The sequence below is a fragment of the Ovis aries genome, chromosome 24, assembly GCF_016772045.2.
Source record: "Ovis aries strain OAR_USU_Benz2616 breed Rambouillet chromosome 24, ARS-UI_Ramb_v3.0, whole genome shotgun sequence".
NCBI lineage: Eukaryota > Metazoa > Chordata > Mammalia > Artiodactyla > Bovidae > Ovis > Ovis aries.
Genome location: NC_056077.1, coordinates 35171464 through 35185945, shown reverse-complemented (window position 1 = coordinate 35185945; position 14482 = coordinate 35171464). Strand labels below are relative to the sequence as shown.

At 50.0% G+C, this 14482-nt stretch overlaps 1 protein-coding gene and 2 non-coding genes across 7 annotated transcripts in view; 2 read left to right on the top strand and 1 right to left on the bottom strand.

The window, feature by feature from the left end:
• CUX1 (cut like homeobox 1) overlaps window positions 1-14482 on the top strand; it is a 350788-nt gene that overhangs the window by 296798 nt on the left and 39508 nt on the right. For 3 of the 5 annotated variants that reach the window (XM_012104502.5, XM_027961700.3, XM_012104506.4), the window contains exons 21-22: window positions 10920-11222; window positions 14011-14199. The exons of the other annotated variants lie outside the window; for them this stretch is intronic. In XM_012104502.5, the coding sequence (XP_011959892.2) occupies window positions 10920-11222; window positions 14011-14199 (492 nt within the window). The remainder of the gene's footprint in view (window positions 1-10919; window positions 11223-14010; window positions 14200-14482) is intronic. 5 annotated transcript variants of the gene reach the window in all.
• TRNAG-CCC (transfer RNA glycine (anticodon CCC)) lies at window positions 3238-3311 on the bottom strand. Its single transcript has one exon. It is a non-coding gene; the product is annotated as a tRNA-Gly (tRNA).
• Window positions 4874-4946, top strand: TRNAE-UUC (transfer RNA glutamic acid (anticodon UUC)). Its single transcript has one exon. It is a non-coding gene; the product is annotated as a tRNA-Glu (tRNA).

The following is a 14482-nucleotide window of genomic DNA, read 5'->3' as shown; positions in this document are numbered from 1 at the left end:
ATGGTCCACTGCCTGATTAATATGCAAATAATAGGCTGATTGCATGATGAATGCAGAAAATGAGTTCGCTGATAACGTGAGCGCTGAAGCGGGAAGATGATAAATTACTTTTACTGACTGTCGTACATTTAAGTACCCTTTCTCAACAATTTCATCACAAATTAAGTAAAGCAGTGTGGAGAGATTAGGAGGATGTGTAAAATAATGTACCTTAATAGCTTTCCTAATACCATCGCATGCAACGAAAATGTCACTCGGTTCTATTCAGCACAGCCCAGGGCCTGTGGAGGGCCAGATCGGTGCAGTCACCTGCATGTTGTTGGGGAGCTGAGAAGCAGCCCGCCCCACCAGCACATTCCATATCAGCCAGGGATTCTCTAAGGAACATTCCATCACAGCGCAGACATTGTCTGCACGCCAGGCTGCCCGGCAGCGTTACTGAGAGGAGGCAGGCTGCTCTGGGGGCAAATCTGGGAGCCTCCCCACAGATGGGCACGTGGAGGCCTGCTGTCCCCCAGGTGCCTCTGGGGAAGGAAAGCTTCTGAGCTGCAAACCTAAAAGACTCAGAAGGAAAACACAATCCAAAACCACCTCTCAGCTCCTCCAACTCTTAGAAACACAGGAAAATTAATTCCACCACCAGAATGGCGGTCTGAGCTGCCTAGCAGACAGTAGCACTCCCGGCGAAGGACCAGCAGGTCTGCTCAAAGCTGTAAAGGAGCCCCCAAGAAAGAGAGAAAACACATGCGCACAGGCACACGCACACAGTGATTAATCTTTGATTACAGCAGAGCAATTTAACTAGACGGTTTGTTTTTTCCCATCTCAGTAATATATATTTAGACTGTTTGTATGACATACATTTTCTCTTAATGCACAGGGATGCATTGATAAGTGCTCATACACACAGCTGGTTCAGTAATAAGGTTACTGAAGGTAATTTGAAGGCATTATTTCTAAATCAGTATGGATCTGTGGAGAGCTGGGAACAGGCGAGCACCGTGCCTCCCGAGGCAGGGCCGGCCACGTCGCCCGGGGCAGCTTCCACGGCCTCGCCAGGCTGGGGGTTCACCACCAAAGTTGATTTGTAGCCGAAGGAAGGGTTTTGACTTTTAATATTCCCAAACTCTGCTTTGACACATGTATGTCCTTGAGGGCTCGTAAAAGATACAGGAGAAAAATAACAGAAGTCTGGTGGGGGAGCATATTTACGTGCAGTGCCCCGCCCCCAGATGAGTGCTCAGGCCCACCTCACCTAGGCAGCTTCCCCGGGTGTGGTTGGAGTCAACTCAGAATTGCTAGGATCCTTACCCCCTCCACCCAACACCACGCACTTTCCCAGCCTGGGGAGAAAAGAGGAGGGTAGGAAACCATCCTTCCCCTCCGTGAGGAGGTGAGAGAAGTTCCCGGTGGCACAAGGCGGTGGTGATGGGAGGAGGCCCGCAGACTCAGTTGCGGGCAGCCTCATCCGCTGCGGCCTGCTGCGGCTAGCTCTCCAAGACGGCCCTCCTGCCTCCACTCTTCCGTCACTCACTTCCGTCGCTGACCTCCCACCACGTGTCTGTCGTCCCCTCCATGGAAACAACCAGAACTGAGCTCAGCCTCTTCTCCCAGATCTGTTCTCCATCCAGCCTTCCTTGTGAAAGCACCGCCACCACCACTGTCACCTGCTACCCTCTCTCCTCTCACCCACTCCCAGACACGCACACACACACACAGTTTCTGGTTCCTAAACATCCAGACCCATCTCTCCAGACTGTATATCCGGCTGGGCCGATGCCCTCCTTCAGATCCTTCCCTGGGATTAAAGTCCCACCTTCTCAGTGTGTGACCGTCCCTCCTGCACCTCTCCACTCCCACCATCTCTTTCTTGTTCGATGTCCCCAGCCTCAGCATCAGCGTCATAGTGCTGTGAGCTGCCTGGACATCCCCTCCACCATCCTTCTGGTCCTCGCCTCAGGGGTCTTTGTGACAGTGACCTCGTAATGATGTCTGCCTGGGTCACCACTGTCCCCCACCTCCTAGCACCCACCTGGCACTGAGACAGTCCCTTTATTGAATGAAATGTTCCCCCCTTCCCCCTGCCACTCTTCAAGCGGCTTGAAAGTCAGGCTTGCCACAAGTTAAATAGAAACTTTGCATTAAACAAGTTTTATTTGTTAATAAGTAAACTATTTTGGCTTTTAAGTCACTATAAGAGTTCCTTGCACATGCTCAGTCACTCAGTTTAGGTCCGACTCTTTGTGACCCCATGGACTGTAGCCCACCAGCCTCCTTTGTCCATGGAATTTTCCAGGCAAGAATACTGGACTGGGTTGCCATTTCCTTCTCCAGGGAATCTTCTCAACCCAGAGATCCAACTCGCATCTCCTGCATTGGCAGGTGAATTCTTACCACTGAGCCACCTGGAAAGCTCAAGAGTTCCTTTCTGCTGCTAAGTCGCTTCAGTCGTGTCCGACTCTGTGCGACCCCGTAGATGGCAGCCCACCAGGCTCCCCCGTCCCTGGGATTCTCCAGGCAAGAACACTGGAGTGGGTTGCCATTTCCTTCTCCAATGCATGAAAGTGAAAAGTGAAAGTGAAATCACTCAGTCGTGTCTGACTCTTCGCGACCCCATGGACTGCAGCCCACCAGGCTCCTCCATCTGTGGGATTTTCCAGGCAAGAGTACTGGGGTGGGGTGCCATTGCTTCCGGTTACATGTGCTTTAATTTGCTTCCTGGGAGTCCCAGAGGCTGCTCTCCAGCCGGAGTTCCGTAGGCAGACTTAAAAAAATGTTCTCACACCAGCACCTACTATCTCAGTTTTGCTATAGAAGCAGAGCAATTTGGTAGGTTTGCTGAGATTTTTAGTGACTTAAGGCAGTGTCCAGGCGGGCTGAGGGCCAAACAGTATTGCCAGCCCAGGGCCAGCGAGGGGGCCAGGTAGGGCCTGGCCGTGGGAAAGGTGTGCACTGACGCTTGATGCCATCTCTTTGGGAGTGGGCTTTCCCGAGATCAGGAGGAGACCCACTTAGGCCCTTGAGGATGGGGCCTGGGTCAGTGAGACCCTCCCCTTACTCCTCTGCTGGTGTCAGGTGCAGGTAAGCAGGCTGTTCTGTGGTGGGGCCACTTCACATGCTCTGCTATGTCTTAGCGTGTTGTTGGGTTACTTCTGTTCCTTTCTTGATAGCCAGTATGCAGGAGGTGCGAAAACTCCTACATACAGAATCTTTTTGGTTGTGGCACGCAGGATCTAGTTCCCTGACCAGGAATCAAACCTGGGCCCCCTGCATTGGGAGTGCAGAGTCTTACCCAACTGGACCACCAGGGACGTCCCTCTCCACGTATTTTGTTTCAAGCCCCTGCTACTCAATCCAAAGACCACTCATACTCAGAAGCAGAAAACTCCACATGGTTACATGGGCCATGTCTAGTGGAGATGTGGCTGGAGAAATAGGTGGGCTCCTGATGGGCCACGAGCATCTGCCCAGAGACTTGGAGGCAGGGGGCCATCAGCACTGCCTCCCCCACCCCACCCCCAAGGCAAGGTCTGGTGCTCAGGGATGTCAGAGAGAGGGTCTCACGTCAGCCTGTGACCCTGAAACACAGGAGGGCAGATCAGGCTGCCATTCACCTTTGACACAGAGAAGCTCATTATTTCTAAAGAGGGCTGTCAGCCATAAACCCTCAGGTCGGGGGTCCCTTTGGAGAGGAGCCACATGAACCTCAGGTGAGTCCTCACATTTCAATTCGGGTTCTGTGTCCCCGGCACAATTGCACATCTGAACTCGGCCAGGAGCGTTCTGGGCTGGTGGTCACCCTGCGGTGGCTTCTGAAGCTGTCCCCACTGTCAGCTGGAAGGGCCCTGAAGCTGGGCAGGGCCCTCCTCTGCTGAGGCGTCCCTTCCCCCTCTGGCTCCGTCTCCACCCTGTGCCGCCCTGGCACCCCTCTTCCTCTGCTCTTTGATTTCTGCCCTCACTCGACCATGTTTCCATGCGCCAGGCCATAACCTTACTGTTCCCCCAACCTTCTCCTTCCCTTTCCCATCTTCCATACTTGTCTTTCTAGTCACTTGGAATTTCCTGGCTTGGCGCGGGCTCAAAGCCTAAACTATGGACATAATGAAAAGTGGTGCATCAGACCAGCCGCCAGTTAAATAATGTTTGGGTTCTTGTCAGAATGTCACAGAGTACCCTGTCATTTTGTTTCAGCAACTTGTCCTTCTGAATGCACAGTTCGCCTTATGGCATGCCAGCAGTAAAAATGTCACTTACAATAATTACTTTTTGGTGAAAATGCTTGCTGACTTCCTACCTTCAAGCTGTTTTTTACACAGTGGGGAGATAATAAGAAATGACTTTATCCTGACTGCTCAAATGAACACTAAATGGAATTTGGGTTATTATTACTGCAGATAGAGGGCTAGGTATGGAAATTTAAACAGTGGATCGTGTAAACTGCAGAGAGATTTGTCTCTGAAAATTATAGCAGGTGTGCATTTTCAATTGGCTTCCATTGAAAACTTAAGGCAGCTGTTGTTTGCCTGCTGTTTTTGGAATATAATATTTTTCATAATCCTTTTATAGTTCCTGAAAGCTCTGTGTATTTTAGGGGGCCTTGAGTCACTGTCTGTGCTTCCTGCATCTTACTATCCAGGCTTCTTTTCTGCAAGATTCGAAAATTAATCTTGGAAAATTAACCTTCCCCCCAAAATTAATCCTTACAGATCATTTTTTAAATGTAACACCTTACTACTGGCGTCAGAATTGGATTAGATGGTCTGTGTAGCTAGGCTTTTAAGGCAAATTACCCATTTTCAGTTGCCCCAGTTCCACAGGCTGCAGACTCCTTGAAAGCATGGTCTGTGTCTAATTTCTCTTACCCCTTGGAATTTACCTGATGGTCCAGTTGTTAGGACTTGGCACTTTCAATGCTGGGACCCCGGGTTCAATCCCCGGTCAGGGAAGTAACCTCCCGCAAGCTGTGTGGCTCGGCTAAAAGAAAACAAAAAAGTAAAAATAATATCTCTTATCCCTCTGCCAAGGAGAGTTCACAACACAAAGCAGGAGCTTTAAAAATGTTGGCGTGGGCGAGAGAAGGAATGGATGAAGGCAGACAGGCTGTTATAACACTGCAGTGACTGACCGGTGGAGGCTTCCCGCTCCCAGGCTGGTCAGATCCTTGCTCCGCCCGAGTGACCTGGACCAAGTCACGCTGCCCATCGGACCCTCGGTTTCTGGGTGCAGGGTTTATATTCCCAGCACAGGAGCATCGTGAGAATTGAATGAGCCAGTATGTAAGTGCCCTTAGCCCCCGGCTGCACTCAGACGAGGTTCTAAAGATGTTCTGGTTCCCTTCCTTCATCCCAGAGGTGGGTGGGCTTTGGAGACCTGACCGTCGTGTTTCCTGAGGTGAGGTCAGAAACATGGACACATGGAGTGTGGGTGGAGAAACCGTATTTTGCAAGGCTGGCCCAGCCGCTCTGCCGCTGACAGACACACGAGTCCCGGGATCCGTGTGCACTGGCCCCACCCGTACAGGAGGGCTGCTTAGAGCACAAAAGGCGTAACTCGTTCCTGGCTGGATAGCTCTGGGCGCGAGGTCATGTCTCTGTCCAGTGAGGCAGCTGGATGTATCTACCATTCCGTGTCGGGTCATGAGGATGGAACTATCTGTCCTAGTTCATTCCTGGGAGCCTCCGCACAGGGAGGGCATGAGAAACGCTCGCTTGAGCAGTAACTCCTGTTACAGGCAGTGATAGAATCGGGTTTCTTTCCTTTTTTTTTTAATTTACTTTTTAATGGGAAAATAATTGCTCTTCACCGCTGAGTTGGTTTCTTCTGTAAAAGGTGGATCAGCTCTAAGTATACAGGCATACGTCACCTCCCTCCTGAGCCTCTCTCCCACCCGCCCCCATCCCACCCCTCTAGGTCATCCCAGAGCACCAACAGAATAGGGTTTCTTAACGTCATGTTCCTCCTCACCCTAAGATGCTCCTGTTGCAATGCACCCCCTCTTGGAACTGGACCCCCACGCCCCGTGGCCCAGGTTACAACATGGGACACACCTGTTCTTGCTCAGCCCTCTCAGCACGTCCACCCAGCCCTCAGCCCTGGTGACCCGATCTCCTGAACTTCTCCTGAATCTGTATCTCCCCACCCCCCGGCCCGCCCTCCTGGGGCCCCATCCACACTCCCCATCGGCCTCCCGGTCCCCGCTGTGCTGTCCGTAAGTCCATTCTGTACTGAAGCAGCAGTGACCTGGCTTACTTTCTTACTCTTTGATGTTAGGTCTATAATATTTCAAACACAAGTTACAGAACAACCCAGTGAATGCCCATCACCCAACTTTAACCCTACCTTTTGATCATCATTCAGTCCTACATTTTTAAAGTAAATGGAACATCCGCCTCTCCTAGTCTCATTCCTCCTAGAAGTCAGCTGCCATCCGTCCTGAATGTGCACTCTGTCTTGGATGTGATTTTATCCCCTCACCACGTGTCTGGCTGCACATTGCGCATGCAGGCGCTCAGCCTGTGTACCAGCGTTGTCGTCTATTTGGTTCCACGCCTTAATCTGTGGGCTCACCACTATGCTATTGTGCCGTCCGGACCTTCTCACTGCTAGAGGGTTTTTGTGATTTTTTTTGGTTTGGTTTGGTTTTTGTTTTGCTTTGTTTTTGGCCATGCCGCATCCCTTCCAGGATGCTAGTTCTCCAGCCTAGGATGGAACCAGTGCCCTGGGCAGTGAAAGCCTGGAGTCCTCACCACTGGATGGCCAGGGAATTCCCTTCACTGCTGTTTATAGTACATGGTGGATAGCAGGAATGTACCCTGGCTCCCAACTGCACAAAAATTAAAACAGACTCCTTAGCCAATTCAAAGGCCCTGCACAACCCAGACCCTGGGGACCACTCCAGGCCTCGTATTCTCACTACATTCAATCTTACTGATGCCACAAGCCCACCAGGTATCTGGAACAATCTGTCTCCCTTCCTTGTCGCTGCTACTCCTCCCACCTTAGCTGGCTAATTCCTGCTCATGCCTGAAGCCCCTCTGAAGTATTACCTCCCGGGAGGCCTCTGACCCCCCAGACATCAGTGTCCCCACCCCCGGCCGTGTGCTGTGTCCCACTGGCCTGACTCAGCCGACATGGGGAGTAAGTGAAAGAATGACGCAGTGATGCGTCTTCATCCATGCTTCCTGCTGGGACTCTGTCCTAAGTGCGTTGATACTGAAATGTAATCCACATACACTAAAACTCACAGTTCTATGCTGTCACTAATCAAGGTGTAGGATAATTCCACCATCCTCCCCAAATCCTCTCGTGACCCTCTGTGGTCACCTCCAGCCCTTGCTTGACTCCCAGCAACACTGATCTAGAGATTTCCCTGGCAGTCCAGTGGTTAAGACTCTGTGCCTCCACTGCAGGGGCGCCCCAGGTTCGATCCCTGGTCAGGGAACTAAAATCCCACATACCACACAGTGTGGCCAAAAATAAATAAATATCTTTAAAAAATAATAATCTCAGGTGACTTGGCATAAACCAAATTCCCAGTCATCTTAAAATAAAAAAAAACAACACTGATCTGTTTTCTATCCCTGTAATTTTACCTTCTCTGGAACGTCATCTGAATGGCATCGCACAAGATATAGCGGCTGTCTCTCTCACCAGCATCACAGTTGTGTGCCAGGAACTGTAGAAGAAGCAGCAATAAATCTTAAGGAGATTTACGTTGCATGCAGAGGACCTTTATGTAGACAAATATGTTCCAGTACAACTCAGTAACTACTCTATTTTTTAACATCAGATTCGGATTTACTTAGTGCTGTGTGGCAGGTTCATTCCTCACTACTACAACCCTGCCTGTATTTTTCAGATGAGGAAACCAAGATGTTCCAAAAACTTAGGAATCACATTCAAGTTGGCATCACGAGTTAGTGGAGGCAACCTCCATCCCACATTCAGTACCTTAGTGCCAAGCCCAGGGCTCCTCCGTTTGTGTGTGTGTGTCTGTGTTTTTGGCCTTGCTTAAATTATCTTTATGTAATTAAAGAGAAGAGCACAAAACCTTGTTCTTTCAAAAAGTATCGTTTTCATCAGAGAGCTTGATTTGCTAATTTTTGGAAAAGAAAAGCAGTATTTCTCCTCTGTTGACGGTGTTTCTTCTCTCAAATGGTGAGTCATCGGGCACTGGTCTTCCTGCCACTGAGGGGCCCCCACCCCTGGCGCCTCACCAGGGGGCGATGGGACCTGCTTGATGGATCTGATTTTGTGATGCTGACCAAAAGTAGCTTTCTAGTCAAACAAATGACTTTGCAGTGTGATGTTCTGAGCGTATGGATTCGTGAAGTATCCAGGGGTCTGTTTCCTGTCGCCTCTTGTCCCTTTCGCTCCAAAAAAACTTGGGCCAAATTCTGCTCTCGGTGGCCAGAGACTAATGGCACCTGTATGTGCTGGTGAGCCATTCAGACACAGACTAAACTGTTCAGACACAGACTCGGGACAGAGGTGCAGACACCAGCCCAGAGACTAGTGGCACCTGTGTGTGCTGGTGAGCGATTCAGACACAGACTAAACTGTGCTTAGACATAGACTCAGGACAGAGGTGCAGATGCCAGCCCAGTACATTCCAAGGCCCAGTGGGGTTTTGGCCTTGGTTGGGAAGGCGGGTTGCCCTTGTCTGCAGTCATGGTGAGGAGCACAGAGGGACACCAGTAACGTGCAGCGCACACCTCTGGTCAGTTCTTCTAGGGGGTTTTCTTGGCAAGAAATGCAGGAAGGCGAGTGGCTTTACTGAGGACACCTGAAAGAAAGAAACGTGCCTCCTCTCCAGCTGCTCTGGGACCCACCGGCGCCCGAAAGGAAACCAGGGGCTGGTGCTTGGGGGGCGGCGCCAGGCGGCGTGTTCTCCAGGCAGCCATTGTTCCGCCCTTGCTGTGGGTTAAAGGACACCAACCTGAGAAGAAACCTGTTTATCATGTGGGGAATTCATGCCATCCTTGACAGTGTACAGTGAGCAAGATGGATGATCTGCCAAACTGGTCCCTCGCTTGGGTGAATCAGGGCAAATTTACAGTACAATTCCTCTGCTGCTTCAGATACAAAAATAACATTTTCCAGGTTTTATATCCAGTTGTACGATGACCTGGAGGTGAGCAGAGAGAAGAAATCCGATTTGTAGGGTTCAGATCGCCTTCAAGATTTATATGGACCGTTTCTGCCGTTTACCTCTGCCTCTTTCACATCTTTCACAAGCCAGTGTTTGGTTTTTTATTTTTAACCTGATTTTCCATGTTGAGCACACAGCTTTATGTGATGGTAGAACTCGGTACTGGTTGAGGACAATAGATGGGTTTATTGCAGTCATTTTATTTGGGATTTTATCTTTCTAGGTATTTTTACAAAATATCTCTTGTACTTGGAATACATTTCAAGAGGATGGAATACACTTTCCATCCTCTTGAATTCAGAATAGGTTGTTATCCTGGATATCATATGTCCAGTGAAGGACACTGCAGGTATATGATCTGTTAAAATTCAGTTATTGCAGGGATTTCCCCCCATAATCCAGTGGTTGAGACATCACCTCCCAATGTGGTGGGCAGGGGGCGAGGCAGGGAAAAATGCAGGTTTGATCATTGGTTGGGGAGCTCAGATCCCACATGCCCTGAAAAAAAACCCGAAACATAAAGCAGAAGCAATATTTTGACAAATTCAATAAAGACTTCTTTTTTAATGGTACACATTAAAAAAAAAAAAAACGGAATTCAGCTTTTCCTTGGTATTACATTTTCTTTAGTGAGGTCACGAGAATTTGGGGGTCAACGTGTGCTGGTATTCACTGCATGGCCTGGCCTCACACACTGCTGTCTCTGGAGACGTGGAGCCCACATGACAGGCTGGCCTGGCCCCTCACCCGTGATGCCACGGGGTCTCACCATGTGCCCATTCGCAGTGGGGAGGAGAGACTGGGGGGAGAAACTGCATCCAGACTCCAAGCCAAAGGCAGGCTTTACCCTGGGGGTAGGACCGCAGTGCTCAGTCACTTTCATTTTCTCTATATTTGGAAATTAAGAGGTACGGAAGCCTTTATTCCTGGCATCCCCAAACTGGAATGGGTGTCAGGTTTTACAGGTAGTGGCTGACAGAGGCCAGAAGGTACCACTCACCAACAGGGCACGGTGCCCTCCCCCTCACCAGGCACCTCCAAAGCCCCTTCTGAAGAAAGGAGAGCGTGGGGACCTACCTACCCACACTGGCCCCGTCTCTTCCGGTCTCAGTGACCACCTGGCGTAGACAGACGAGAGCTGGGCTTTCAGAATCACATCCTGGGGTCTGACAGAGAGCCGGGTGGGTGTTCCTCTTCCTTCCCTTCTCTCCATGGTCACTGTGGCGCCCTCCAGGATCATAGTGAGAACGAACCTGGGGTCCCCGCTCAACCCTAGGCCCCCAGGGGCCTGCAGCCAAGGCCTTAGGTCTCTTCAGGGTTTTCATCATTGTGGTGACTGCACATTGCAGAGAGCCCTAACTTAATATGTCTACTCACTTTGTGCTGGAAATTATGGATAAAATAAATACTCAAATTATAATATAGCCAAGATGCTTCTGAATTATAGAATTAAGGGTTTCTGTGGGAAGGAAGTCATGACAGTGATTAATAGGGCATACTTTTTTTTAACAGAATGCCCTTTATTGAGTCTTCAGAAACATACTGTTTAAACCGCTGCTTTTACTTCTTTCACTGTTATTATTTTTATTTCTTTAATACAGAAAATAAAAGGTTAATTCTCAGTCACAATTCATTTGGATCCATAGACTGCCATGCTGTCTCCTTTTTATACAGATGTCTACTTAGTAATTCCTAGATAAGGAAAAGAGGTGCGTGTGGGGAAAAACCTCCATTCTCAGCCTTGGGTTTCTGTGTGCTCTAATTCCAGAAAGCACTCCAAAGACCTCCGCCAGCTGCAGCCCTGCACCCGAGTCACCCATGAGCTCCAGCGAGTCAGTGAAGAGCCTGACTGAACTGGTCCAGCAGCCCTGCCCCCCCATTGAAACAAGTAAGGATGGCAAACCTCCAGAACCCAGCGACCCGCCCGCCTCAGACTCCCAGCCCGCCACCCCACTGCCTCTCTCCGGACACTCAGCGCTCAGCATTCAAGAGCTGGTGGCCATGTCTCCAGAGCTGGATACCTACGGCATCACCAAGAGGGTCAAGGAGGTGTTGACCGACAACAACCTCGGTAGGTTCCCTCCCCGGCTCCTAAGTCAAGAGGCGGCAGGCCATTTCCTGTTGGGGGTTCTCAGGAGGAGTGGGTAGAAGGGGCCTCAGGCTTGGTCAGCCAAAGGGTTTAAACGTTCCCAGGCTACCTACGGGAACCTAAAACGTCCTACAGTTGTGAGCACCAAGGGTTCATAAGGGTGTTAGAAGTCTAAGGTCAGCCCCAGCCCACTCCTGCACCCCCACTGGGACCTCTTGGAAGACAGGCATGCCAGCCAGAGTCAACTTGGGCAGTGCAGTCTGACCACCAATTGCCCAGAGGCGCTCTAAATCCTGGGGAGTGAGGGGGTTCAGAGCAGGGAAGAGTCAGCATGAGCCCAGCAGCATCTGGTTGGTGTCTCTAACCCAAAGTGGGGGCCAAATTAGCAAATTACAGATGAAGCAGGCAGCTTGGTCAAGACCCAGGCATCATCTTAACCTTTGACCTGGGATCTTGGCATATTCGTGTTCATGTTTTGGTCTCTCAAAGTCATAGCAGAATGTGTGTGCGTGTGTGTGCATTTTAAAGGGTGGCGGTTAGTAGCTTTCTTCACGCTCTCAAATGTATCTGTGACTTCCAAAATGACTGAGAGCCACTGCTATGAAACCTCTAAAAGTAATACACATAATTTTCTGAAAATAATCACTTAATTCCCCCCAACACCCCTGTCCCAGTACAACGGGGTGGATCAAGCAAATAGTCACTAGCTATTCATATATATCCCTTTCCTGAACATAATAAGCTCCTTGGAATGAAATGAGATTGACTTGCCAGATTAGAATTAAGTAAAATTTATTTAAAACAACCACAGTAACAACAACAACAACAGATGGTAAGGGGGCTTCCCTGGTGGCCCAGTGGTTAAGAATTTGCCTTTCAGTGCAGGAGACGTGGGTTCAATTTCTCGTCAGGGAACTAAGATCCACATGCGCTGCACAGCCAAACTTTTTTTTAATCTTTTAATAAAAATTTTTTTAAAAAAATGTTTTTAATTGTAAGGACCTGGGATGTTTATAAGCTAAACTGAGAGTTTGAAAAGCCAAAAAACCTCAGGTTTCCAAAATCAGTAAATATTGGGGTTGGTAAAAATGTTACTGCTGCTAAGTCGCTTCAGTTGTGTCCGACTCTGTGCAACCGCATAGACGGCAGCCCGCCAGGCTCCTCTGCCATCCCTGGGATTCTCCAGGCAAGAACACTGGAGTGGGTTGCCATTTCCTTCTCCAGTGCATGAAAGTGAAAAGTGAAAGTGAAGTCACTCAGTTGTGTCCGACTGTTAGTGATCCCATGGACTGCAGCCTACCAGCTCCTCCATCCATGGGATTTTCCAGGCAAGAGTACTGGAGTGGGGTGCCATTGCCTTCTCCGGGTAAAAAATGTTAGGCTCAGTTAAAATGACTGATATCAAAAAAATTTATTTTCTCAAATCCAAAACTTTGCATGCAGTAAACTTTTACTTGGAGTCCCACTTCTTACAAAGCAGTGCTCTATTGACTACCCTGTGAGTGCAGCTGGGGGTGTTTCCCTCTCACAGATGGAGGATGTGAGCCAAAGAGGGAGTAAGCCAGTCATCAGGGTCACCCTCGGGCTTCCCAAGCGGCTCAGTGGTAACGAATATGCCTGCCAATGCAGGAGAATTGGGTTCGATCCCTGAGTCAGGAAGATCCCTTGGAGGAGGAAATGGCAATCCACTCCAGTATTCTTGCCTGGAAAATCCCATGGACAGAGGAGCCTGGTAAGCTACAGTCTATGGGGTCACAGAGTCGAACATGAGTGAGCACGCATGCTGGGTCACCCCACACTGAGGGGCAGAGCCAATGTCGTGGTCCGGAGGCTTTATGGTACCAGACCCTGGCCTCTGATCCCGGTCTCCACCTCCACTCGAAGTCCGGTGCCTTGCAGTCCTCCCGTCAGGTCTTTCCGGTTGTGTCTGGTTCTCGTCTGTGCCTTTCAAAGTGCTGGCCCCTCTTCACCTGCGACTGAATGGCTCTCAGAGAAGAGAAATCTTCCTTTCAAGCCTCTGATGAACACTGCAGACCTAACGCCACTGTGCTCTCCAGAGCGCAGTACCCTCTGATCAGCCCAGGGAGCAGGCTACTTGAACTGCAGGGACAGACTTCAGAGCTGGAAATGGCCTGCTTGTCAGGAAAATAAAGCTGAGGAGCTCTTTCTCCTTCTCTTTCCTGCTGTGACCTTGGGTCAAGTGGCCTGTTTTCTCAGCAAGACCTGATAACCTTGCTAATCGTGAAAGGAGCCAGTGCAGACGGCCCCGTTTGAGGCTCTGAAAGAGAGGTCGCCCCATGAGCTACTTAACCTCCCGAGCTCAGGTTTGGGATTAGCCCCCTCTGATAGACGCAGCAGGTGTTGTGCGGGCCTTGGCTCATCCGAAACCCAAAGACTCCTTCTAGAGAAACCTTGTGCATAAGCAGAATGCAAGCGGAGTACTGACTCCATCACCCATGGAGGTCGTGACACGTCTGGTTGAGGAAGTGCTTCTAAGAAGTGCTTGCTCAGGACTTCCTCACTGGGCCAGTGGTTAAGACTCAGAGTTCCCAATGCAGGGGCATGGGTTAGATGCCTGGTCAGAGATCTAAGATTCTGCATGCCACACAGCTTGGCAAAAAAAAAAACAACAACTGCTTTCGCTAAACCTGGGACTGATAAGACTCTGGGTCTTGAACCCCCGTTTCTGATTTCACTCTGACACCTACTTGTCCTGCCAGCTCCCTGAGTCTCAGCAATGACACCTCTCTTGGTTTTGTTCTTTCTCCAGGTCAGCGCTTATTTGGGGAGACCATCCTCGGACTCACCCAAGGCTCTGTCTCCGACCTCCTTGCTCGCCCCAAGCCCTGGCACAAGCTCAGTCTGAAGGGACGGGAGCCCTTTGTCCGGATGCAGCTGTGGCTGAATGACCCCAACAACGTGGAGAAGCTGATGGACATGAAACGGATGGAAAAGAAAGGTAACTGCCCACCCCCGCCCCAGCCCGTTGCTTTCTCATTTATAAACCCACTGTTGCTGATGAGGGACACTGATCTTCACACTGAGCTGATGAGGGGCACTGATCAATGACCAAGGAGCTGTAAGGCAGGGTGCAGGATATTTTGACAGTCCTCTGCAGATGAGTACCTAAAAGGACTGAAGAGATTTGTGTTTTTTTCTGCCTCAAGACCTTAACCCAAAGACATTTAGCATCGGAGGGCACTTTGATAATTCCTCAGTTGCCCTGGTGGCCAGTGTAGCTT